Source organism: Micromys minutus (genome assembly GCF_963924665.1).
Source record: "Micromys minutus genome assembly, chromosome: 5".
Classification (NCBI taxonomy): Eukaryota; Metazoa; Chordata; class Mammalia; order Rodentia; family Muridae; genus Micromys; species Micromys minutus.
In genome coordinates, this window is record NC_137974.1 from 65,218,101 (window position 1) to 65,245,141 (window position 27,041).

The window sequence follows — 27,041 nt, forward strand, 5'->3', positions numbered from 1 at the left end:
TTAGTGCATTCAAATCTGGTAGTAGAGCTCCAAATCTCAGACAATTAAGCAATGTGATAACCTTCCCCTGGGATCCCTTGCCCAGATTTGCTGATGCTAGCATTCCAAGAACACTAGACTTACCCAGAAAGAATGAAATGGTGTTTAAAACAGAGACATAACTGGTTCAGAAAGAATGGTGCCAAGGTGGTTAAAACACAGACCTAACCGGTGCTGACAATAAGTCTTGGTGAGGCGTTTGGCACGAAAGACCTCCTTATCAAGGCTCAGGAACATTTGCAGAGGCAGGGTGAAATTTAAGAGGCAGGGGACAAGGTGGCATCACAAAATGACATCCTGCAGACATGATATGGCTCTTGTACTCATGAGCTCATTGAAGCTATGGCTACTTGCATAAGATTGAGCTCCTCAACATTTCATGGTGGGTGGGAAACATCTCATGAAGCCCTTTTCCCCCATAAAGAACTACTGATAGTTAACGTTTTGGGGTGAAGCATGTTATTTTCCTCAGTGGCACAGCCACTGACTAATTGTTCCTGCTCCATAAACAACATCCTACACATGGTCATGCACAGAACGCAAATTAAACACAATGGTCACATGCAAAGGGAACGGCTTGAAAGAGGAGGGGGATTTTGTTGGAGAGAGAAAACTTTTCATCGGGAGGGAAGGGGCTATGAGAGAGGGCAAATGGCATGAAGACAACTCACAGGCACGTGTACACATGTGGGGCTGTCGAAAAAGTAACTGGAAAGTTGGGACTGAGGGAGACTTAAGATTGCTCAGTGTCCTATGTAGTTCCTGGGCAAGAAACAAAGAGTGAGGTGCCACCGACCCGCAATTACAGGACAGTGGGCCTGGAATTCAGAAGCCAGTGTGAGCTATGAACAAGGAAGAGGCATTTGGGAGGAGACGCAGTGAAGCCAGAAGGAAGGACACCAGACAGACACCTGAATGGAAGATTCTCAGAAGTGAGAAACGTGGGGACAGGACAAATGGCCTCAGAGACCCCTGAGGGTGGAGACAGACAGGGAATACTTTGGGGAGGACAGAAAGACAGACTTTTCAAAACCACATACATCTTCTGGCCGAAATATAAAATTACACACACACACACAGACACACACACACACACACACACACACAGACACACAGACACACACACACACACACACACACACACACACACACACACACACACACACATTTACCACAAACCAAAGGTGTGTGGATTTGGATTAGGATGGACTGACTCAAAGGGTATGCACGAAAGGACCAGGAATGCTGTGTGTCATATAATAGGCACTTAATAAATGTTTGTACCAAATAAAAAAGACAAAGACAAGATGATCTAAGGATTGTTTTCATGAAAAAAAAAAAACACAGGCACCTAAGGGAGCAAATGCTCAATAATTTTTTTTTTTTTCTTTTTTTGGTCTGTGTACAGAGAGAAGCCTGGGGAATTGTAAGAGATTATCCGATAGATTTCCAAAGAACTCTTATCCTCTGATTTCAATTCTCACAAACTCCCTTGGGAGGCTGTGGAATTTCTCACTGGGGACTTAAAGAACACAGTACTATTAGACGAGTCAGTTGGAGAGAACGCAAGGCTGGACCCAAGACCTCTGGCCTCTCTTATTTCAAACTTCCCAGAGATTTTCCCTAAGGTTGAGGCACACTCTCCACCACCCCTCCCCCCACAGAAAAGCACTGAACTGGATGGACCAGCAACATTGTTATCTTGCAAGATGAAGACCGCTGAGTGATCTGGAAGCCTCCAGAAGGGCTTGGGTAAAAGGCAGGCTATTTATTTGATCAAGAAATAAAATACTGGGAGCCTCCTTTCTAATATGCATGCAGAAATCATCAGGACAGACAAAAAAAATGCTTCAGAGGTTATCTGTTCAGAATTCACCCTCACGAAGCCAGGAAGTACTCATTAATTTTTGAGAAAATATATGATTAACCATAGTTAACCATGAATTCAGCTAAGCACTGGCTCTGCCCCCCTCAAAGATTGAGAGCATTTAATATTATATATTGCTGCCATTTGGACTAAATTATTTTTTTTTTAATGTACACAATATTACAAATTTAATTTGAGCTGTTTGAATCAGTCTGTAAAAAAGATTTGATTATACCTGAATGTTCTGGCCCCGGCTTTTCTGTATTTCAGTAATCTTGGCGGTAATTGGCTGATTAGGCGTCTCACACTCCATCTCTGCCTCAGTTTCCATGGTAATGTTACAGGAGCTTTTATAGATGAGAACTTCATCTCTTTCCACTTTAGGGCTGAAACAAGAGGGGAGGTTAAATGGGGTGTCATCAATCTTAATGAAATGCAATTATTTTTACTCTTATTAATCATTGCAAGCCATTAGCTTGTGGCAACTACAGGCCACCATTTGTCAAATTTTGCAAATTTCTGTAATTTTGTTCCCATTCTTTTATTGTTTATTTGTTTTTCCTTTATCTGCTTCACCCAGCGATGAAAACGCTCACTGTTAAATGGCTTTCACTCAGGCCCCTTCTATGTCTCCAGATTAGGCACAGGAGCATCTGCTGCTCAAGCCCCACCCAAGAAGCTCCCAGACAGCACTTTGAGTTTTAAAACTGGAAGTAAAACCTGAGCTTTCTTTATTTTGTTTAGATTTGGGTTTTTTTCCCCCTTATCCTTGTACCTCATCCTAATCTTATTCAGCACTGAGTGTTTGGGGGAACGGAATTGCCTGAATCCCCCCCCCCAGGGCAGATGGAGGAATTGGAAAACCCTCACAAGTGGCTAACTGGTCCCTAATTCCAACTGTGAAAAAATGAGCTCATTTAGGCTTTCAATTCCCTCTCCCCAGCTGATGGCAACAAGGCTCTGTTGCCAGCAGTAGAACATTAAGTTAGTAAATTAATTAAACTTACTTAACAGCCCAGACTAAGGAGATTCGATATATGTACCAGTTATATCCCAGAATTCACTTTTAAAGGTCCTTTTGCTTTAAGGAGAGAAGGCAGACTGGGTTTCAAATAAAAACAGCAGCCCAGTTACAGCAAGTGTAAAAATATGCAGTCAGAGGAGGTGAAAGTCTGGATATTAAAGAGTAGTGTCCCCAACAGGTGTGATATTTATTCAGGGATAATCCTGGCTTTAGGCATTGCTGCAACTAACTAAAGATTATTAGTTAATAATAATGCATGCTGTTTCACACAGTCCCACAATTTTATTTGCAAGGTCTCGTTTCAGCCTGCAAATTAGGTGGAAGTATGAAGTAGGTAACCCAAAAAGATCAGGGAGATTTGCATAAAGCCAAACACAAATTTATTCACTGTCAAGATCAGAACTTAGGCGGCGTGCTTCCTAAGCTGGGCCCCCAGATTTGCAGGTCTAATGGAGCATCAGCTGAGAAGGTAGCAGATCCCAGGGGAAGCTCAGCCAGAGCAGCAAGAAGGACAAAGGTTACCAACACGAAGACTATAAATCATGTCAAGCTGTCGCATCTTTCTGGAAATCAATGTCAAAATGGTTTCTCAGACAATTTGCTAGAAATAATGACTTTATTTACTATCCTGTCTGAGCACTTAATCTGTTGTTTCCTCTTGTTAAAATGTTTCAGCTGTATCCAGCAAAGACATGACTTCATAGCCACCACCTTTTAGACCTATGGAGCATTCACAGTAGTTTAAATTCACACTACCAGGAGCTAACAAGAGCTGACCATTGAGGCTCCTTTAATTAGAAGCTTACTGCCCATGGCACCTAGCACCATGTTCTTTTGCTTCCCTGGTATTTACTTGAAGATAGCAAACATCCCAAAGGCTGGGCACTCCAAAGTGTGGAGGTTTCACTGTACTGTATATATTCAACAGAGGTTGGGGTAGCATTTGCATACAAAGGTCAGGTGTAGACGCTAGTGTGATGTGCATTACAATGGAATGCCAGTCAAAACCCTTACTGTGGATATGACACACTTCAGAGAGCACTAGCCCAACTTTATCATCACCTTCCTTTTATAAAATAGTTACTAATACTCTAGCACCTGTCTTTGTATTAATTACTAAGAACTAATTTTTTATTGAATATAATAACACATATAAAGTGACTAGAACAGAACCCAGTATGCAGTAAGTAACCAATAAATGCAGGGCTTGCTCCAGTTCGGGTAGCAGTGGTACTAGTCATGTTATTGCAGAGATGTTTGAATCCACGTTCAACTCTAAATACTTCCTTTCACTTATTTGAACCCATAATTTAAATACATTTTAAATTGGGTGGAAACACATCTACCTACTTAAACAATAATCCTGAAGGCAAATGGAGCCATGGGATAAATATATTGTATTTGCTCCTGAAATGCCAACCACACTGCAAGATTCAGAGAAGAAGAGTAGCATACGTTCTAAAATAGCAAAAGGTAGACCTGGTCCAAAAAAAAAAAAAAAAAAAAAAAAACCTATGTCTGGGAAGCCATAGGTCTTAGTGGAAAACATACTGACGCTTCAAAAGGGTTCAGTTGCCAAACTACCCTCCAAATATTTATCTGTAGTCTGGTTTGTGCTACACTCAACACGGGACCGAGAGCCTTCTTTATGCGAAGGATAGTGTAAGTGGCTAATTCAGAGATTCATAACTGGTCAAAGCACTGAAAATGAATGAGCTAAGTACTCAGCTTTAGGTGGGCGATTTATACTAACAATGCTCCACCCAAGGTTCAGGGAACATCTCAGGAGAGGGGGTAGAAGGAGAGTGAGTTTATTTAAGAACCAGAGGATATGGAAGGGATCTGTAGAATGCTTTCTTCTGGACTTGACATGGACACTGTCCCTAAGAACTTATGAGAACTTCCGAGAGCCCCACCCCTAGCTGAGCAGCTATGGGCTGTTGCTCACTGCAGAAAGCGTAGCTGTTGGTGAATCGCCTACAGTTCTATGGATGGTCCCACATCTCTGCATGCATGGGACTCACCAACTGGACTTAAGTAATTTGTTTATCTTAAAAAGAAAAAGACTACATGAGTTTGGGATGGAGATACATTAAGAGTGTTTCAAGGGGAGGCGGAGGAAGTTGGTTGGGGTAGATTTGACCAGAATACCCTGTACATGTTTATGAAGTTTCAGAAGAATAAATTTTAAATTATAAAAAAATAAAATGGAGAAAACTAAAATGCTATGTGATATTTAAGAGTATCAAATATAAAAATAAAAACAAATGCAAAACCAAGACGAATTCTCCAAATACCTGACTTCAAGGCAATTTGAGGCGGGGCAAACCACTGTGGGACTTAGCAACCAAAAGTTGTTTGCTCCTTTGCTTCTATTTACTTTTCTGCTGCTGGGTTGATTCTCAGACTAGTTCGAGAAGGGCTCCCTGAGTTTACATCATAAATCACTTAGGAGCCTATCGGGAAGAAATGAGTTTGGTCTACTACACAACCACATTCCATGTGAGTCGGCTCCCAGTCAGCTACTTTTAATTCTAAAGGCTCACAAACCATTAGATTAATAATTCCTCCCACAATTTTGTCAAGGATAATGTCAAGCCGAATTGTATAAACTCCCATAATTCTCTACTTTTCCCATTGTCAAATGGGAAAATATTTGGCCTCATTCCTCTCTGTCCTGTTTCCTTTACCGCAAAATTTTGAGTGATACAAAGCACCCTGCCCTCTTTGGGTTTTCAATGAATTGTCTTCTTCACTATTTAGGTTCTTTTGTTCTGGAAGGTTAACCCCTTCCTGATGGTTTTCTGATTGCCTCAGTAGAAATGTGTGTCATTTAAAAGTCCTTACTAAAACTGGCAGAAAAGCCATATCTGATATAGACTTTCAAGGCAGAAAGATGAGAAGGCCACCCAATGCTACAAAGTGAGCCCTGTATCAAAGAAACAAACAAGCAAACAAAGAAAAAAAACCTATGTTCACACTTACAAAATTTCAAAGTTTGGAAAACACTATCATTCTGTCTTCTATATAGGAATTCTATGAATGAGGAGACAGAGTTGATCAGATCTGAAAAATTGAAATAAAGAATCTGAATAAACCAAGATATCAATAAATGCATAGATAGTGATGTGATTGCAGATACAGAGGCAAATGCACGAATATTTAGGAGAATGTGGAGAAAATGTTTCATTCAAACAGTGGTAACAGTAGTTCAAGAACATAGAATTCTAGACTTTTAATCCATTGCTATTTCTGTTGATATCATCAGATCCTGCCGAAAACAGGCAATAATTTCTTTCACCTAAGTTAAAAAGCTCCTCAGGAATTCTCTTTTCCCACTTCAGCAGGACTTGTTTTACATGGCTTGGACTTTCCTTCCCACACATCTCCACCAAAGCTTTCATCACAGACACTAACAGATATTATATGAAGTTAATGAGCCTCAGGTTCCACTCCCAATATTGTTATGAATTCACTATAGACTTTGAAAAGGGAATTTATCTTCATTTAATAGAGAAAGCAGAGACTGTCCAGAACTTCCCATACCTCCTAGAGAGCTTCCTTTTCCTTCCTGAGATCACTGTGGGTTTTTTGTTTTGTTTTTGTTGTTGTTGCTGTGTTTTGGTTTTGCGGGGATTTTGTTTGTTTGTTTTTGATTTAGTTTGATTTGGTTTTCTCTTTTTATTTGTTTTTGGGTTCTTTTGTTGCTTTTTTTTTTTTTTTTGCTCTTTGCTTAGTTGGCCTTTGACAAGGTCATAAAAATCTATGGTAACTTCATTCCTGCTGCTTCAGTTCCTGGATTTACATAGCAATACCTCCTCTATTTAGAAATGCTCATCTAGGCATGACGTCTAAAGAGTTTGAACATTACCCATGACTGCTACGTCTGTTGTTCTCCCTCTTCAGGTTGTTGACTTTTTGTGTTCTATCACTATCAAGTCACCCATTAGACGTGGGGCAACACCTACACCATAGTTGTACTTGCTAAAAGATGAATGGCAAGTGGTGGTTGGGGAGTGGAGGGGATGGAGAGATGGATAGAGGCACAGGGCACAGTTTTGTCATAGATACATCTGTCTACCTTTGCTAAATGGCATAAAGACCAATATTAGTTCTATCAAAGAGAAACAGCATCTAATGAAAGTGGGTTCCATAAAAAGACCCTGGAAAATAGTACTCAAGATTCATAAACAGAACCTTTCAAGAAATGGACAAGCTGTATGCTGCAGGATTTGCTTAATGTCCTTTGCAGGTTTTATTGTGTGATCTAGTTGTGAGATCAGCATAGGTTCCGCAGAGAAATACATACAAACAAAATGAAGAGGAGAAATACGAACAACCTCCTTGCCACCTAGAAGCAGACACTGTGGACCTTTCTGAAAGCATCCTTCCAGCTTTGCTTTTCTAGTCCTCTGAGTGCAAACACAGTGCACACCACACAAGGAGTCAACTACAGCCCTGCTTTGGGGTCTGTGGTTTTTGAATCATCTTTTTTAGTATTTCCTAATGATTTTTATATCTTCTAATGATTTCTAAGTCTTTTAGTGCTGTGCCATTTGAATGTATTATTAAATTTATTTCACATATTAACTTCAAAGAATATCACAGTTTCTACACCTCACACACTGCTATCTGCTTTTTTAAAATGAAATTACAGAAGTGAAATTTCTGGGACATAGAATATGTAGACTTCTACGGCTTTGAATAACGATCTACCAAACTATATTCTTAAGGCTGTACCTGCCTCCCAGTAGCCACTGAGAGCCCTGTGTTTTCCCCTCTCATCCTCAACAAGAAATGCAAACTGTGTTTCACTCAAGAGCTCTGAATTCTATCTAGCTCAATACCTCACATCCACTTTGGCAGAAGGGCAAGATGCTCAGTTTGCTGAAAACAGACTGATGGGTAAGGGGACACCTTGCAAAGGGGGTGAGACAATGCTGCTTCAGCCACCTCTGACAATGAAGAAGAATGTGTAAGAACCCATTTAGGATGTCCAAATAAACTCCTCCGAATCAATGGGACAGGATCTGTTGACACAGTGGTGAGTTCTGAGACCCTGCTTCACCCCAGTACATTCTCCCAGCCCTTATGTCCATTATAACCATCCCTTTCCAAGGCACACCATATCTGACAGGGCAGCAGCAGCAGGGAAGTGCTTCTTCTCCTCTGGCTGACCACAAATCTCTGATGACTACTTCCTACCACGGCAGATCGCTCAGACCATCACAAAGTCAGACAGCCATGGAAAAATCTAGTCAGTTCCTCTACCACAGGCGACTGGTTTTGTTTGGATTTATATCTTAATGAGGAAATCGGTCTTCATTAAAAAGTCAGTTGTATCCAGATGAGCAATAAAGACAAGGCAGTGGTCGGTGCTGAGATATCAGCTCACATAGGAACTAAACTGCAGGCAGAAATTAAGGCCATGTGAAGTTACCAGCATGCACACCTCTTAAAAACTTATCTTACAAAAGAGGCTAGATCTAGAAAGTCATGGTATTACTTGTTAGACTTTTTTTTTTCCTTTTCAAAAACTCAGAGTCCCTATGAGTTTATGGCATCTAGACCTCAGATCTACAGTAATTCTAGGGCATTACCCCCCTTCTTTTGAATAAACATTGTGCAATCTGCCGGATTTCTCTGTGATTTTTTTCATACTTATGAATCTGTTTGGATAGAAAAGAAAAAAGGGAAGTGAGGGGGGAAGGCTTCTGTTTTTCATAATGTCTAATCTTTCTCCCCATTGGCATTCACCAGATGTTGCTTTGGATCGGAAGATAAATATTAAAATCTAAGCAAGAACAAAGTGAGCTGTTTACTGGGCATATTTTTCAGATGTTCTCTTGAACACTTGAAAAAGACAGCGATGCTTTGATATGTAGGCTGGCTGGAGTCCATGATGGAACAGCCCCTCTGAAAGAGTTGGGGGGCCGTGGGCCATATCCACCCTGCCTGCACGTTCTGACAGCTCCACGGAGCCCAGGGGCCACGCACTAGTGGGAAAGTCAAAAAGAACAGGAAAGATGGAGCTACCTGAGGAAGAAGCCGGAGAAAGATGGAAAATCTGACTCCGCCCAGTGCGCTGGTGAGAAGGGGCACTGTGAAGTCTCTTCACAAAGGTAGACATAAGGCCAGGATCCAGGCAATCTCTCAGTCCCCATGGAGACAGTCAAATCACATTGCAAGTAGGTGGCGCTGCCCACTTCACAGCTGTCTTCTGCATGCTTCAGGTCACAGAGCAAAGCCAAGGACGCTGGAAAAGTCACCACAAATTTAGGTAAACCTGTGGAAAGAACTCAAAGTCTTGTGTCATTTCAGAAATGATGTCTTCTTCGACGAAGAAAAATAAAATTAGTTCAATTTTCAAAAACAACAACAACAACAACAAAAAAGCATTATCAGCCAATGAGGAACACTATATCAAAATAAAGTAGAGGGTCCTCTTTATGAATAACACCTGAAATTATCTTCACATATATGGAAACACATTCACTAGCACACACACACACACACACACACCCATATAAACATATGCGCATAATTATTAAAGTATTATATATACATATATGTACATACACATACATATTATAAGACAGATGAATGTAAGGAACAGGTTTGTAGACAAAATAATCCTCATAAATGATTCCCAGAAGTAACCACTTGGCAGTTAAAAAAAAAAAATGCCAGGGGCTGGAGAGAAGACGCTTGCTGTCCTTGCAGATGACCTGGATTTGATTCCCAGAGCCAGCACCATGGCTCGTGACATCCGCTAACCACAGACACCCTCTCCTAGCCTTTACCAGGCACATGCACAGTGCATGGACAGATATGCAGGAAAGACTTAACACTCATATCAAATAAAAACTATTCTTAAATTTATTAAACAGATTTCTATTTCTCAATGAGGGGCTACCATCTTTCATTATTTAAACATTAATAGACATGTCACATGACAAAATATCCGTGACCCTGTTCTTCCTATATCATGTACAATATTTGTGCATGGTGGTGCTGCGTGCAGTGGCTGTATTATGTCACCTCTGAGCACTGCCTGTCATGACTGTGGTGAGTCTTTGGCCTTACCGGATGGACTTGTGGATATTTCCAAGTATTTGCTGCTGCAGATAGGAACAGCGTTTCTCTGGGATGGATGTCCGTGAAGAAAAAGGCTTGCGGGTGTAAGGCCAACTTTAAGAGACACTCTGACCTTGTTCTCCATAGGAATGTTTGTATCCCTATTGTCTGTGCTGCATTCTCACTCCACCAAAACCATCAGACCTCGACTCTGCCTTGTGGTGAAGACAGTGTCACACTGTGGGTTTAACCACTTTTTTTTTTAATCTTGACTTGTTAGATTGAATTTCCATTTTTATCACTACATATTAAATTGAGAAATTTTATGTTTAATTATAAGTCACGCTCTGTGAAGTTTCTGCTCTTGCCTTGTGGCTATTTTTCGACATGGAATATTTATTTATCTCTTTCTTATGTATCTGTTCTGCTGGGGTCCTCTGAAAGTTACTATTACCTCTTCCAAGTTGCTGGCTAGGCTTCTCTGCCTTTATGGAACTCCTTGGTTTGCAGAACTTCTCTGTGTATTATAATGACAAGGAATATTTCATAAAGCAGAAAGCAAGCACCTTGCCCCATTTCCCACTGGGACAAGGAAGAGATGGAAACGCAACAATAAGGCAAGCGTGGTCTCAGCATCCAGGAGAGAGCGGCACCAAGTAGTTCTGTGAGTACGAGGCCAACCTGGTCTATGTCATGAGTTGGTTGCAAGCCAACCAGAGTTATTTAGTCAGACTCTGAGCTCCAACAAAAGAGCAAAAATAATGCCCAGTGTCAGTAACTTGAAGAAGAGCAGTGTCTGGTGAGGCATTTTAACAGGAACTGTCTGAAAATCCTAAAGTGAGCAGGAGAAGGAAGAGAGCTCTAGCCTGGTCCATTTGCACCTAGTCTATCCTCATGGGTACATGACACATATTATCTGTATCCTCGGGCACGAATCTCTGACTGCTACCTCATCCCAGCACTGACAGAGAGGACCTCACAAGTAAACATATACATGCAACAAGATTTGTAGCTATGCAGTCGCACCAGAATGCTATTTTGGCTGCTATTGCATTCCAAAACATCTGATACCTGGGACATTCTCTGGGAATGTTTTGAATGAATAATTGCAGGGGGGTAAAAAAACGGCTGAAGGTAGAACTCTCTTGTGGGTAGACAAACACATGAGGGCTTTCTAGTTCCTGAGCCCCAAGGCAAATAAAAACAGGCTGCACACCTATAAAATAATGAACTCATTATAGGTGATTAAGTGCATGCAAATTGACAGGGTGGATTATGAAAAGCACCCAAGGCTGGGGATCAAAATCCCTGGGTTTTATTCAAAGTTCAAACACGAAATAGCTCTGTGACCTTAATCGCTTTAGCTCTCTATGCCTCATGGAAAAGTTAAAGTTTCCATGAAAAAGTCATTCGGTATAATCCAAGGAAATGCAAAAAAAAAAAAAAAAAAAAAAAAAAAAAAAAAAAAAAAAGAAAAGAAAAGAAAATATAAAAGAAAAAAGAAAAAGAAATTCCGAAGATCAAAGATCTTGAGCATTTTAAAACAAAAGTGAAATACAAATTTCATCTAACCGGATGTTTAAGCTCCCATTGTATAGAAAAATATTTTTTTTGCTAGAAATGTAATCTGAGGGGAGTTAAAGACAGTTGACCCCAAAAGCAGCCAAGGAACTTGTCTCCATCTTTGATTCCTCATTCTTCTCTAAAAGGAAAACAGATTAGGACATGGCATCCGGACAAGCAAGTGCTAATTAGGAAAGCTCCCCTCTTAGGACATTTGTCTACAGTCTGGAATAGGAACCATCCCTCTACCACCGAAATCAAACTGAAAGTATTTCAAACCAAGGGTCAGAACTCAAAGCGACCCTGTTCAATCTGAGAAGCACAAACATGAGACCGAAGGAGAGGAAGAGAGCAGTGAACCGTGGACGGAAAAGGATACCACATAAGCCGGAAGAGGGCCGGGCTCTGCGCAGGCATTTTAGAAACAGACACATATGGGGCACGTGCATGAGCATGCATGCCAAATGCATACACCACACCACATGCATGTTTGTAAACAAGCAATGAACAGGGCAGTGGTAGTGCACTTTAATTCCAGCACTTGGGAGGCAGAGACAGGTGGAAGTTCAAGGCCAGCCAGGTCTACACTGCAGTTCTAAGACAGACAAGGCTACACAGAGAACCCCTGTCTCAAAAAAACTATCGAAACAAACATAAATAAGCAATGCACACACATAAAGGCATGCGTGCATACACACTGCAAGTATGTACTTAGACACACACTTTCCAAACATGAGCACATATTGATGTTGTGGAGAAATTTTCTCTGAGATGAAATATTTCCTCCTGAGGTGTGATTCATTAACTCAGGAAGTAAACAATTCAAAAACTTAGTCCCTGAAACTGACCAGACTTACTAGGTCCCTCTTTGCCTGAACATATGTGAGTAGCGTATGACACACTTCCAAATAAGATGAGCAGCCTGAAAGATTCTTATCAGGCTGCATGGAAAATGCAGAGGCAACCAGCTGAACTGTCTGAAAGAGTCTCAGCTCTTCATACTACTGTGAGTACTCATACTGCTGTGAGTACTCATACTACTAAGTACTCCTACTGCTGTGTATACACATACTACTGCGAGTACTCATACTGCTGTGTATACACATACTACTGTGAGTACTCATCCTGCTGTGAGTACATACTGCTGTGTATACACATACTACTGTGAGTACTCATCCTTCTGTGAGTACTCATACTGCTGTGTATACACATACTACTGTGAGTACTCATCCTGCTGTGAGTACTCATACTGCTGTGTATGCACATACTACTGTGAGTACTCATACTGCTGTGAGTACATACTGCTATGTATACACATACTACTGTGAGTACTCATACTGCTCTGAGTACTCATACTGCTGTAATATACACATACTACTGTGAGTACTCATACTGCTGTGTATACACATACTACTGTGAGTACTCATACTACTGTGAGTACTCATACTACTGTGAGTACTCATACTGCTCTGAGTACTCATACTGCTGTGAGTACTCATACTGCTGTGAGTAACCCCAATACAACTATTTGGTTCACCAAACTGAACTTAACAGTATCCTTACTTTAGTGAGTTATAAACTCCAAATCTGCGGTGAGGAGATATTTGCTCATGTCTCCCTAGGAATAACATCATACAACATACACACACATACCACAAGCATCCATGCATACCACATGTTTGCACAGAGAGGGAGGAAGAAAAGGAGAGAAAGATGGGGGAGGGGATAGTATTTAAGCAGATAGATCACAAACCAGAAAAATAGCACTATTATTAATAACAAACTTGAGACCAAATTATAGGCAGATTTCTGGGATAGTCCCAAACCTGTCTAGAACTTGCTTAATGAACTACCTGTTTCTGAGCTTTAGATTGGGCAGCAATGTAGGAAATCAGAAAAGCAAGAGCAAAATGCTTGTGTAGAAAGCTTCAGCCAACATGCATCCTGAGAACTGACATCTCTAACAGACTCCCAGGCGATGCTGACAAGGTAGCTCAGGGAACAGGCACACTACACTGTTAACAGCGGGGGGAACATACTCTCCAAAGAACACTGGCTGATGATCACTGAGACCAGTCAGCAGGGAGGCACAAGCAACATAAAAAGATGGATGGCGAATCCTCTGCCATGGCAACTGGGATACAGGTGTGAGGGTTGCTGCTTATTTTCCTCTTGACAACATCTCTGGACTACCCAGATTCCCCGGTCCTCCAGTTATATGCAGTCGAATGCAGCAGGAGAGTTACTAGTGAGAAACTTAACAGTTTCTCATGCGCAGCCTCTTTGCCATTGGCTGTTCATTACGTGAGCACTTTCACGGGAAGAAATGAAAACACAGTCAGACATGCAGAATTTCGTTTCGTTTTAGAAGATTCAGAGAATCCCCAAACCTCTCCTTGATCTTATTTAAGCAGCCTGGAGTAGACCCTCACAAAACCATAAGAATAAGTCTCTTTCAAAGGCTGTTTGAATGAACGAAAAATGTGTTTGTGCGATTGGTGAGTGTTTGGTGCCATCTTGTGGCCATGGTAAGAGTTACAGCCTTTAATTCTAACGTTGCTCCTTTCAAAACCCAAATAAGTTAATTCTCTGTTTCTAACACTTAATCAAATCCTTTATAATATGATAATTTAATTTTTCCCATATGAGTTTTCAAACTTCCAATATAAAAATTTTCCTGAGCCGGAAAACTTCATCATTGTTTTTCCTTTGTACTTCTGGTTAAGAGTTAATGCTTTAAAATAATACTAAGTTGTTTTAAAGTTTATTTTAATCCATGTGATATACATGAGGTTTTTATAAACCTCCATTTGCCTAGACCTGATCCTCAAGGTCATACCTAGCACCGGAACAGAACACCTTCTGCGGCCTCCCCTCCCAAACTGTTCACTCCTCCTGTAGACCCCACAGACTATCTACCTCCTACTGCCCTGGCTTCCCTTCTACCTCCAACCCAGGCAGACACCCTATGCTCACCTACAGATATGCTTTACCACAAAAATGCAGGAGACGAGAGAGAGAAAAAATCTCAGGTATTAAAGATATAATAGAAGAAATGGATACATTGATGAAAGTCCTAACCCAAAACATCCAGGAAATCTAGGACACTATGAGGATATCATCCCTAAGAATAATGGGAACAGAAATAGACGAGTCCCACTTCAAAGGCCCAGAAAATATTTTCAACAAAACCAAGGAAGAAAATTTTTCTAACCCAAAAATCAAAGTGCTTATGAAGTTAGAAAAGGATTAACGAACACCAAATAGATTGGACCAAGAAAGAAAGTCCTCTTACCACATGAGCAAAACACTAAACATACAGTACAAAAAAAAATATTTAAAGCTGCAAGAAAAATACTATGTAACATATAAAAATAAAACTATTTGAATTACACCTAATTTCTCAATAGTGATTCAAAAAGCCAGGACAGCCTAGACAGATGTGCTAAAAACTCTAAAATACCTCAGATACAAGCCCAGACTACTATGCCCAGCAAAGCTTTCAATCACCATAGATGGAGAAAATGAGACATTTCATAATAAAGTCAAAAATAACGATCTATTTACAAATCCAGTCCAACAGAAGTTACTAGAAGAAAATTTCTATGCCAAAGAGGTTTACTTGACCCATAACAAATATAGGAAAAATAATTTTACACCAGCAAAATTAAAAGAAGATAAGCATACATACAGGTGTACATACACACACATATACAATCACCATCACCACCAAAATGATAGGAAGTAACAGTCACTGGCATTGGTATCTCTCAATATCACTGGTCATAATTCTTAACTCCACAACTGACAAAACAAAAATAAAATAGACTAACAAAGTGAATGTGAAACAGGATTATCCTTAGGCTGCATACAAGAAACACACCTCAACATCAAGGATAGACATTACTCTGGGGTAAAGGATTTCAAAATAGTATTCCAAGCAAATAGATACAAGAAGGAAGATGGTGTAGCCATTTAACTTTAATATTTAAGAAAAGGAACTTCATATTAAATTAGTCAAAAAATATGGGGGGAAAATCCACTAAAATGACCTTCCAATTCTTAACATTTGTTCCCCAAACACAAGGGCACCCAAGTTTGATAAAATAAAAATATACAAAACAAAGGAAAGCAAACAAATGAGCAAACAAACAAACACTACTTGCCCTCACACACTGATACTAGAAGACTTTATTACACCATTCTTAATAATAGTCATTGTAGCAGAAACTAAACAAACAAAAACATACTGGAAAACAGACATTATAAACCAAATAGATCTAACAAATATTTACAAAACATTTCAGCCAAAAAAAAAAGAATACACCTTCTCAGCACCTCCTCAGAATTTCTCTGATATTAACTGCAAATTCAGACATAATGTTGCAACAAACACAAGAAAATAAAAATAATACTCTGCATTTTGTCCAACCTCCAAGGGTCAAAGCTGGATATCAACAACAAGAGAAACAATGTAACACTTGCAACTATATGGAAATGGAACAACTCTCTGCTGACTGAAGAAAGGGTCAGGGCAGAAATAAAAAAATTAATACACAACATATCAAAACTTATGGAACACAATAAAGCTGTGCTAAGACTAAGAGGGAAATTTATAGCACTAAGTGCCTTCATAATGGAGAGAGAGAGAGAGAGAGAGAGAGAGAGAGAGAGAGAGAGAGAGAGAGAGAGAGAGATCTCATACAAGCAACTTAACAGGACCTGAAAGATTTAGAACAAAAAGAAGTCAACACACACAAGAGGAGTAGAGGGTAGGGTTGAAATCAATAAAATAGAAACAAAGATAATAGGAAAAAAATCAGTGAATCAAAGAGTTGATTCTTTAAGGGAAATCAACAAGATCGTCTCTTCTCCAAACTAAGACAGTGAGAAAAGACCATCCAAATTAACAAAATGAAAAAATGAAAAGGGGGCAGTAACAACAGATCCAGAGGTGATACAGAGACTCATGAGGGCAGATATTAAAAATCTGTACTCTATCAAATTGAAAACTGTAAAAGAAATGGATAATTTTCTTGATAGATACCACTTACCAAAGTTAAATTGAGATCAGATAATCAAATATACCTATAACCACTACAGATATAGAAGCAGTCACTGAAAGGCTTCCCTCAGCCCCTGAAGAAGCCCAGGGCCAGACAATTTTAGAGTAGTAGTCTACTGGACTTTCAAGGAAGAGTAAATGCCAATACTACTCAAAATTTTTCACAAAATGGAAACAGAAGAAACATTGCCAAATTTGATGAGTCCATAGTTACCATGATACCAAAACCACAAAAAGACTCAAAAATGAAGGAAAATTATATACCAATTTCTCTTATGAACACAGATAAAAAATACTCAATAAAACACTTGCAAACTGAATCTAGGAACACATAAAAAAGTCATCTGCCATGGTCTAGTAGGCTTCATCCCAGAAATGTAAAGATGGTCCAACATGTGAAAGTCAGTTAATAGAATCTACCACATAAACAAGCTGAAAGAGTAAAATCACATGATCATCTCAATAGACAATTCTTTGACAAAACAGAACAAAACAAAAAACCTAACAAAATCTAATACCTCTTCATGATAAAAGTTCTGGAGAGATTACAGGTTCAAGGAAAATACCTAAACATAAAAGCAATTTATACCAAGCCAACATCAAATTAATGGAAAGAGACACAAATCAATTCCACTAAGATCAGAAACAGTTTAAGATTGTCCTCCCCATATCTACTTAACATAATACTTGAAGTTCTAGCTAGAGCACTAAGACAACTAAAGGAGAACAGAGGGGTACAAACTAGAAAGAAGTAAATCTAAGTATTGATATTAGCAGATGATATGACAATATACATAAGTGACCCCAAAAATTATACCAGAAAAATCCTACAGCTGATAATCCCTTTCAACAAATTGGCTGGTACAAGTTTAATTCAAAACCAAAATCCTTCTATATACAAACAACAAATGGATTATCCAGGAAACAATACCCCTCACAGTAGGCCCAAATAATAGAAAGTATCTTTGAATAACTCTAACTTTTTGATAATAACAAGTTTGATGATTTGTATGATAAAAACTTCAAGTCTTTGAAAAAGGTATCAGAAGATGGAAAGATACCCTATACTCAATGATTAGTAGACTGATATAATACTAATTTTAAAATGGCCATCCTACCAAAAGCAATCTACAGATTCAACAAAATTCCCATCATTAACACAACATGATTCTACGCAGACCTTAAAAGTTCAGTTCTCAACCTTACATGGAAAACAAAAAATCCAAGAAGGTAAAATAATCCTAAACAATTCATCACAGCCAGAATCTGAAGACAAACTAGACAGCACTCAATCAAAGAATAGTTAAGAAAATGTAGTATATTTACACAATGGAGTATTATTCAGCTGTTAAACATATGACATCATAAAATCTGAAAGCAAATGGATGCACCAAAAAAAAATTATCTTGAGTGATGTAATACAGACACAGAAAGAGAAATGTGGCACGTATTCACTTATAAGTGAATATTACCTGTTAAATAAATGATGATCAAGCTAAAGTCCACAGACCCAGTGAGATTAGGAACAGAAGAAGCTCTAGAGAGGATGAATGGATCTCCCTAGAAAAAGGAAATAGAATAGAATTTGGGAAGGTGAGGCAAGAGAAAACAGGATCAGGAGGGATCAGGCTGGGGGAAGGGATGAAGGGAGGGAGTGTGGAAAAACACAGCTAGAATTCGAGGGGGCATTTAGGGATGGTGTGGAAGCCTAGTGCAGTGGGAATTTCTTGGAATCTATGAGGATAACCCTAGTGATGACCCTAGTAATGGAGGATATGAAGTCTGAACTAGAATTTTGTAGCCAAGCAAGGTTTCCAGTAGTTAGGGTTTCATTCACTTGAGTTGCTGGGCAAGAAGTTCCTGTGGAAACCCTCAAATAACACATTTTGCAAAGACAAGATGTGATGGTGGATCCAACTGCCAAGGACACACAGCTCACTAAACATAGAGAGACTGAGCTAGTGCCTGCATAGAGCTGTCACCACTACATTCTAGCCTCTGATATTGGAGGTGCTCTGTAGGCTACAGGAAGAGAAACCTGGACACCAAGCCAGCAACAAAACCTTTGACCTACACTCTGTCCATCCTGCAGCATGTGCTGGGGCAATAGTATTTGTAGAAAACATGGGAACGGCCAGCCAATGTCTGGTTTAACTTGAGGTAAAAGTCCTGAGAGCCAGACCACTCCCTTCCTGACAATTCCTGTATGTCCTGGAAGCAGAGACTGGCTAGCCCAGAGACCTAGGGTAGAACCAAACATGACTGGCTAGAACAAAACAAACTCAATGAAATGATTCCTGATGATCTATCTCTCTCTCTCTCTCTCTCTCTCTCTCTCTCTCTCTCTCTCTCTCTCTCTCTCTCTCCTCCCTCCCTCCCTCCTTCCTGCCCTCCATCCCTTCCTCTCTCTTTCTCTCTCTCTCTCCCTCTCCCTCTCCCTCTCTCTCTCCCTCTCCCTCCTCCCTCCCTCCCTCTCCCTCATCCTCTCTGTGTTTGTGTGTGTTACATGCATATGTGAGATGTTCATGGTTGAGTGTGGAAGGGTGTGCATGTATATAAGGTGATATACTTATCTAGGTGTGTGCATATGGAGTCCTGAAGTTGGCTTCAAGCGTATTTATCTCTCTTCATTCTCTTCATTCTCTTCTCTTATTTATTTATTTATTTATTTATTTATTTATTTATTTATTTATTTATTTTTGAGACAAATTTATTGAACCCAGAGTTCCCCTTTCAGCTAGAGTGCCTACCCAGGAAATTCTTGGCATCCACCTGTCTCTGCACCTCTGTCCACTGCTTGGTTATAGTCATGTACCATTACAATGAGCTTTAACATTGGTACAGAATTTCTGAACTCTAATCCTCATTCTTGCCAAATCAGAAATTTACTCACTGAGCCACGTCCTCAGGCCCCGGTGTTTACCATCTTATAGAAAAGAGAAAATTCTACTCCCAGTAGTAGTCAGTACAGTAGCAAAAACAGAAACAGAAAGGGTCAAAGGATATAACCTTTTCATAAATGTCTACATGTGATTTTTTTCTTACCATCCAGGGGCAGAACCAAGCAGCTGAAGGCAGACACTGTCGCATTAGCCAAGACTTGGCACGGAGAACCACATACAGCAGCTGACATATTCCCTGGAGAAAATCCTGCTCCAAACACATGCAGCAGCTTTCCACCCAGGCAGCCTTCAGAGACAAATCCAAAGCTCATCACTTATGAGGCAAAGTTTGGCTTACTGCACACAAAGCTCAACCATCACTCCCTCACTGTGCAGCCTTCTCGACCCCCACAGAATGTGTGCAGCTGAACACGGCATCTCTATGCTCCTCTCTGCTTGACTCTGGCCTAAAGCTTTTTGTGTGTGTTGGGTAATGTTTAAAAATTGGAGTCACATTGCATAAGGAACTAATTTACAGCTTTGAGGTTTTCTGTACATAAATTTATTTCAATACAAAAAAGCATAAAATAGAAACTAAAGTTTAAGTTCTCCTAATCACCTATGACTCTTTAGCAAACAATATATATATGTACATATATGTGTGTATATATTTGTGTGTGTACATTTATATTATATTTGTATGTCATATACATGTATACATATAGATATATATGGATTTAAAGATTTCCTCCTGTTTTTAAATCACTATCATACATATATATAATATATATACATATATAAACATATATATGCAAGCAAAGCAGTATTATCTATATTAACCACTGCCTCCAAATTTATATACATAAAATATATACACAAACATACATGGTATATACACATACATGTTATATATACATACATGTATACAACATATATAAAGCATATGTATATCTATCATGTATTTATATGTGTATATAAGTATATATAATATATATTATATACAAAGAAACCATTATGAACCTATTATCCTAAAGCTTTTTATTTACTTAAAATTACTGCACAGATATTTTTCCAGACCTTCACAAATTCTGTTTCATTTTGATAGAGGACTAGAATCTTATTATACAAATGTCCTCAATCAAGACATTAAGATCTAATAGCTCCAATTATTGCTCTATTTCCACCACTATCATTCTGTGGCACAGCAAAGGTGTTTTAAGGTTCTTGGGTAAGCAAAGTTAGTCCAGACAGCTGGGTCACTCAGAGATGTGATCTTCAATCTCAGCTAAATCAGTGATTCTCAACCCTTGAGTTGCAACCCCACTGGGGGTCATACAACCCTTCCTCGGGGAATGATGCCTAAGAATGTCCTGCATATCAAATATTTGTATTGTAATTTATAACAGTAGTAAAACTATACCTATGAAGAAGCAAAACAATAATTATATGGTTGGGGGGTCACCATAACATGAGGAACTGTACTGAAGGGTCAGGCACAGCATTAGGGAGGTTGATAATCACTCAAGGGTGATGTCTCTTGCTGTAGTTGCATTTTATGGTGCTCTTTCACCATAAAAATTATGGTTTCTTGAGGAATAGGGAGAAAAAATTATTGACTATCCAGCCCAAAGTCCTTTATTAAATAAGGAAGCCAAATCTTAGAAAAAGGCAAGGCTACATTAGGAACATTAATCACTGCCTTAAAATGCAAATCTCAATCCCAACAGAATCCCACTCAGCAGAAGCCAAGTACCTAAGAAATATCATGGATATTACCCCAACAATATGGATTGAATGATTCCCTTCATGTTTTTAGATCACAGTCATAACTGAGCTACTTCAGCAAAGTAAGTGAACAGAGACTTAAAAAAAAAAAAAGCTAAACGCTTTTTAAAAGTCTTTTTTTAAAAAACTTTTACAAAAGAAAAATAATAAAGTTGGAGGCTATAGAGACAACTCAGGGGTTATGAGCACTCAGACCCCTTACAGAAGACTGGAGTTTGGTTATAGCACCCATAGTGGGCAACTCCCAATGACCTGTAACGCCAGTGCCTAGAGATCTGATGCCCTTTTCCAGCCTTTATGGGCACCTTGAGTGCACAGGATGCACATATATACACTCGGGCACACATACATACACATAAAATAGAAAATAAATAAATATTTGCTTAAGTTTAACCAGCACACTTGTTCTATGGCCCTGGCCTATTATTGGTGGAGTGTGAATTCACCTGTGAACCACCACAAAATGGCAAAACTTAATGCTATTGAATGTGTTTTAAGTAATACAAATCAGTATATGTCTAAAATAGGTGAATATATTTATATTCTTGTACAATCAAACAATGAGCTTTAGTAACTGATACTAAATTTAAAACACTTGTCCAGTGAAGTGGATGCAAGAAACTAAAATAAAATACTCGGGGAAAACTGTGGAATTTTTCTGAGGAAAAATGAATATAAAGAAATGAAACCTCAAAAAGACAGGCCTGAAAAAGACACTGTGACTATAAAAAGAGGTCACCTAAGGCTCTTTTTTTCCCCTATCTATCCTGTAGCAATGTGGGTATCCTCCCCAAAACTGAGAGTATCAATTCACTTTATAGAGAAAATAGCCTGTCTTATTATATACTCACCATAGTTCTCAGTCACTGAGGTCACGGTGGCTCTCAGCACAAGAACGAGAGTGGAAGAGGCCCATCCTCTGCTATGATCGTAACCTGTGACTGGATACTCTCCAGCAGGAAGCAAAGGGACCATGCACCGGAGAACCGTACGGTTACCAACAACACCTAGACACCGTGACGTCCCGATATAAATGTCAACATTTGCAGCCCCTGAGATCCGGCCCACTGTAAGGGTAAGGATGTCATGACTCCATGAAACAGAAAGCAATTCTGGGGTAGAGATGCTGCTGTAATCAACAAATCCCATGTGATATAAAACTCCATCTACATCTATTTCCAGATCAGCTGAGACATTTCCTGCAGGAACAATGCACTGGATGAACTCATAACTAATGTTCACTGTTCGACAAGCCCGCTGTCCAACAAACACAAATGTAGCTGTCCGTCCTCGCAAGGCTGTGCCTTTTATAGTCAAGAGACTCCCACCATGGATGCTAAAATCCTTAGGAAAATAATCAAACACTTGAGGCACGATGAAGAAGTTTCTAGAAACACTACCGAGGTAAGCATATCCAGCACTTGTATGAACAGCTGACAGGTAGTGAAACCCTGGGGCCAAATCTCTCATCTGGCATGCCAGGTGGCTGGTGTTGAAGAAAGTTGTGTGGCAAGGAAGTTGATCATCCACAAATGCTATTGGCTCACCAGCAGTGGTGCCTAACCTCTGGCCTCTCATCAGCACCATGGTTAGAGAACCACTGATGCTTATAGTGAAACCATCCACAATAGGAGTTGTTGATTCCTCCATGAAGAATGTACAGTTCCCCTCACACTTGCTGGTCAGCCCATTGACCAAAACTGTGACGTTTAGAGCCAGTGTTGCTTCAGAAAACTGGTCACCCACAAAGTTCATCTGGCATAGGACTCTGTGGTATCCCAAACTCAAAATCATGCAAGCAAAATGATCTGAAAGGTCAACATGAACTGATCCCTTTCTGGAACTAAAGGCCATACCCTTCACAGTAAGCACTGTCCCACCACATATAGAACCATGAGTCGGGAAGATGTCAATAATCTGGGGTAACAACTCAAATTTCTGAGGCACCGCAGACATATTGGCAAACCCCATTCTCTTGTGATGAACTTGGAGAGTATAGACCCCAGCTTCCAAACTGTGGAGAGGAAGGAAGCACCCAGACAGGTTCATGGTATCACCAAAAAGCTGCACTTCAAGGTCACATTTCAAGGATCCCAAAAGAATAACTGAGTCATAGAGGTTATTTCCTTCCACGTAAAACCTTACACTGTTGTTCATGAGTTTTCCCCACATAGAAGTGACCACTGGTGTTGCTGCTGCTTCATATGTGAAGGTAAAGCCCTTCCCCACCAAGCTTGGTCCATGGAAGAAGGAAGTGTTGCCAGCCCAGATCTCCACAGATGCTGGAATGGTGAGAACGTCTAGCCTGGGTGATAGTACCGCTGGGGGAGTCTCACACCAAATGTTCACTTCCATTAAGTTCACAATATCACAAGGACGACTGTTCACAAGCACCTGTATCAGAGCTGGGTCTCTGCCCAGTCCTGTTCCTGAGAGACTGAGGATAGTTCCACCTAAAGTGTAAACACAAATGACACACATTAAAAGCTAATATTCCAACTAGCTGAAAGGCTCAGCAGCTAAAGGCTTCTGTGGTTTGGCCAATCAGGCTTCAATTCCTGATGACCCACATGAGGAAAGGAGACAGCTGACCTCTGACTTCACCATGCCTACAGGAGATGTACTTATACAACGACAGACAGACAGACAGACAGACAGACACACACACACACACACACACACACCATGGTTCATCATGGCTAAGTGTGATCACTTGGCCAGTACTCAGATATGACAAAATTCACATAGCATTACAGTGATTCAAATTGTTTTATAAGAATACTTTTTAAGATGTTTTTATGTTATGTATGTGGGTATTTTGCCTACATGTATATCTGTGTACCACTGTATACTGTGCCCATGGAGGCCGGAAGAGAATAAGACAGATCCTCTGAAACTGCAGTTACAGACCAATATGAGCCACTACTTGTGTTCTGGGAACTGAACCCCATCGTCTATAAGAGCGACAAGTGGTCAAAATCACTGACCATCTCTTCAAATTCCAAAACTTGTATTTTTTAAATATTTAAGACAAAATTTTAGACTATATTTGTATGTCTTAGATGGCTATACTACTGTCAACCTATATGTGAGTGAAAATTCAATTCTTTCATTTTTTTTGCTATCTGTTATATTATCTGACACAACAGCCTACATAGTTCTTACATTCCGCACACTGCACTTGCATTTCTATTTTTCTTCCTTTGTCTTTAATCCTTATGAGAAAGTAGAGACACTAAAGACTCCTCCCTCATCTCCTTGCACATATAATGTCACAAATAATTGTTGCAGGAGGCTTACCTACCCTTCTCTTCCTAATACCTGCTCGACTATGGTGTCTGCTGAACGACTGAGTGTAGTGTTCACTGGATGACTGAGTGTAGTGTTCACTAAAAGATTGGTGTGTGTTGTCCACTGGATGATTGAGTGTGGTGTTCACTGGATGCTTGAGTGTGATGTCCACCGGATGACTGAGTGTGGTGTCTACTGGATGACTGAGTGTGTCGTCCACTGGATGACCAAATGTAATGTCCACTGGATGCTTGAGTGTGGTGTCAACTGAATACTTGAATGTGTTGTTCACTGGATGATTGAGTGTGGTGTCTACTGAATACTTGAATGTGTTGTTCACTGGATGATTGAGTGTGGTGTCCACTGGATACTTGAATGTGGTGCCCATTGAATGGTTGACTGTGGTGTCCACTGAATGACTGAGTGTGGTGGTTATTGAATACTTGAATGTGTTATTCACTGGATGATTGAGTGTAAAGTCCACTGGATAACTGAGTGTGGTGTCCACTGGATGATTGAGTGTGGTGTCCATTGGATGATTGAGTGTAATATGGATGTTTCAACATTTCCAGTAGAAAAGACAGAGCTAGCCACCTCTTCTTCTTATAGTTTTTATTTCTGGAACTCACAGAGCTGAAGTCCTACAACGCTTCACACTTCGCATAAGACTGCTTGTTCATCTGAGAACCAAAGGAACTTTCTTTCCTAGCCACTGAAGCCCTAACATCACCAGCTAATTGGTTAGGAAAAACCAACCAGCAGGATAAATTGTGTAGGATGTCAGAAGCACTCACCCAAGAGAGAGCCAGAACAAGGTTTCATGCTGAAAACTTCAGTGAGGTACTGGATGTGGAGATCAACCCTGGAAAACATGGGCTGTATTAGAAAGTATCATGACCCATAACACTCAGAGGAAGCCCATCACCCAGGTGCTCTAATATGCCAAGAGACACAGGTGAAGAGAATACAACTTCTGCCCCAACACCCGAAGTAACTGGGTACCCCAGAATTCAGGGATGCAGGAACCCATGCCCAGCCAGTGGTGCAGGTCCATCTCGTCTGAACTTGTGGCCTGAATAGACCTTGGGCACTGGTTACACACCCAATCCCACAACACTCAGAGAAAGCCTGTCACTCAGTTACTCTATACACCTAGGATCACGGGATCACAGAGGAAGCTCGACTTTCAAGAGATTGGACACACCCAGGAGCACTGGAGCTCTGACAGACTAAAGGTCATAAGTGAGGTCACAACATCTTCCCCAACACCAAGCATAGTTGGGACCCCCACAGGAACCAGGGAAACACAAAACCCTGCCTAGCAAGAGGCATGAGTTTCTTCCAGTTTGTATCTGTGCACAGAGCAAACTCATGGCTCTGACCCCCAACACATGCCTAAAACACCCAGAGAAAGCTTGACTCCCAGGAGCTCTGACATAACAGGACCTCGGGAGCTTGCTTCAGTATCTCGGAGGCAGTTTGACTCCCAAGAGCTCTAACACACTTAAATTACCAGGATCACAGAATCACAGGATTACAGAGACACCTGGATTCTGAGGAGTTATGACACAATCAGGATTATAAGAAGGACAGGTTCCAGTTAGAGACAGCTAGGGCAGGTAGCACTAGACATAGCCAGATGGTGAGAGGCAAGCACAAAAACAGAAGCAACAGAAACCAAAGTTACTTGCCATTATCAGAATCCAGTTCTCCCACTAGCAACTTCTGAAAACACCATCACACTTGAAAAGCAACATTCTGATTTACAATCACAACTCATGATGACATTAGAGAAATTTAAGGACAGAAATAATTTCCTTAAAAAATTAAAAGACAACACAGGTAAACAGGTAGAATCCCTTAAGGAGGAAACATAGAAATCAACCAAACAAGTGAAGAAATTTAACAAAACCATCTATGACCTAAAAAATAGAAATAGAAAAAAAATAACAAAATTACAAAGCAATTTTTAAATTCTCTGAACTCTGTAAATTTTGAACTTGTAAACTCTGGAATAGAAAACCTAGGAAAGAAATCAGAAATCACAGATGCAAATATCACCACAAATCCAGTCCTACATAAGGTATTAGTTAAAAATTTCCAAAACAAGGAGAGAAACTACACCCTAGGAAAAGGAAAAAAGTAATCTTCTTGCAAGAAACCCAAAAGAAGATAACCACACAAACATAATTTTATCTCTAACAACAAAAATGATAGAAAACAACAATCACTATTCCTTAAGATCTCTTAACATCAATGGACTCAATTCCCCCAAGAAAAGACATAAACTAACAGACTGGATACATAAACAGGACCCACCATTTTGCTGCATACAGGAAACTCACATTAGTGACAAAGACATATAGACACTACCTCAGAGTAATAGGCTAGAAAAAAAATTTCAAACAAATGGTACCAAGAAACATGCTGGAGTAGCCATTCTAATAT

The 27,041-nt window shown here is 40.0% G+C and overlaps 1 protein-coding gene across 1 annotated transcript in view; it reads right to left on the reverse strand.

Moving 5' to 3' along the window:
* PKHD1 (PKHD1 ciliary IPT domain containing fibrocystin/polyductin) overlaps positions 1-27,041 on the reverse strand; it is a gene marked incomplete at both ends in the record, with an annotated part of 432,805 nt that overhangs the window by 334,165 nt on the left and 71,599 nt on the right. Inside the window, 5 exons of the mRNA XM_080917462.1 lie at positions 2,142-2,292; positions 8,967-9,186; positions 19,681-19,824; positions 22,154-23,755; positions 25,388-25,455. Coding sequence (XP_080773588.1) covers positions 2,142-2,292; positions 8,967-9,186; positions 19,681-19,824; positions 22,154-23,755; positions 25,388-25,455 — 2,185 coding nt within the window. The remainder of the gene's footprint in view (positions 1-2,141; positions 2,293-8,966; positions 9,187-19,680; positions 19,825-22,153; positions 23,756-25,387; positions 25,456-27,041) is intronic.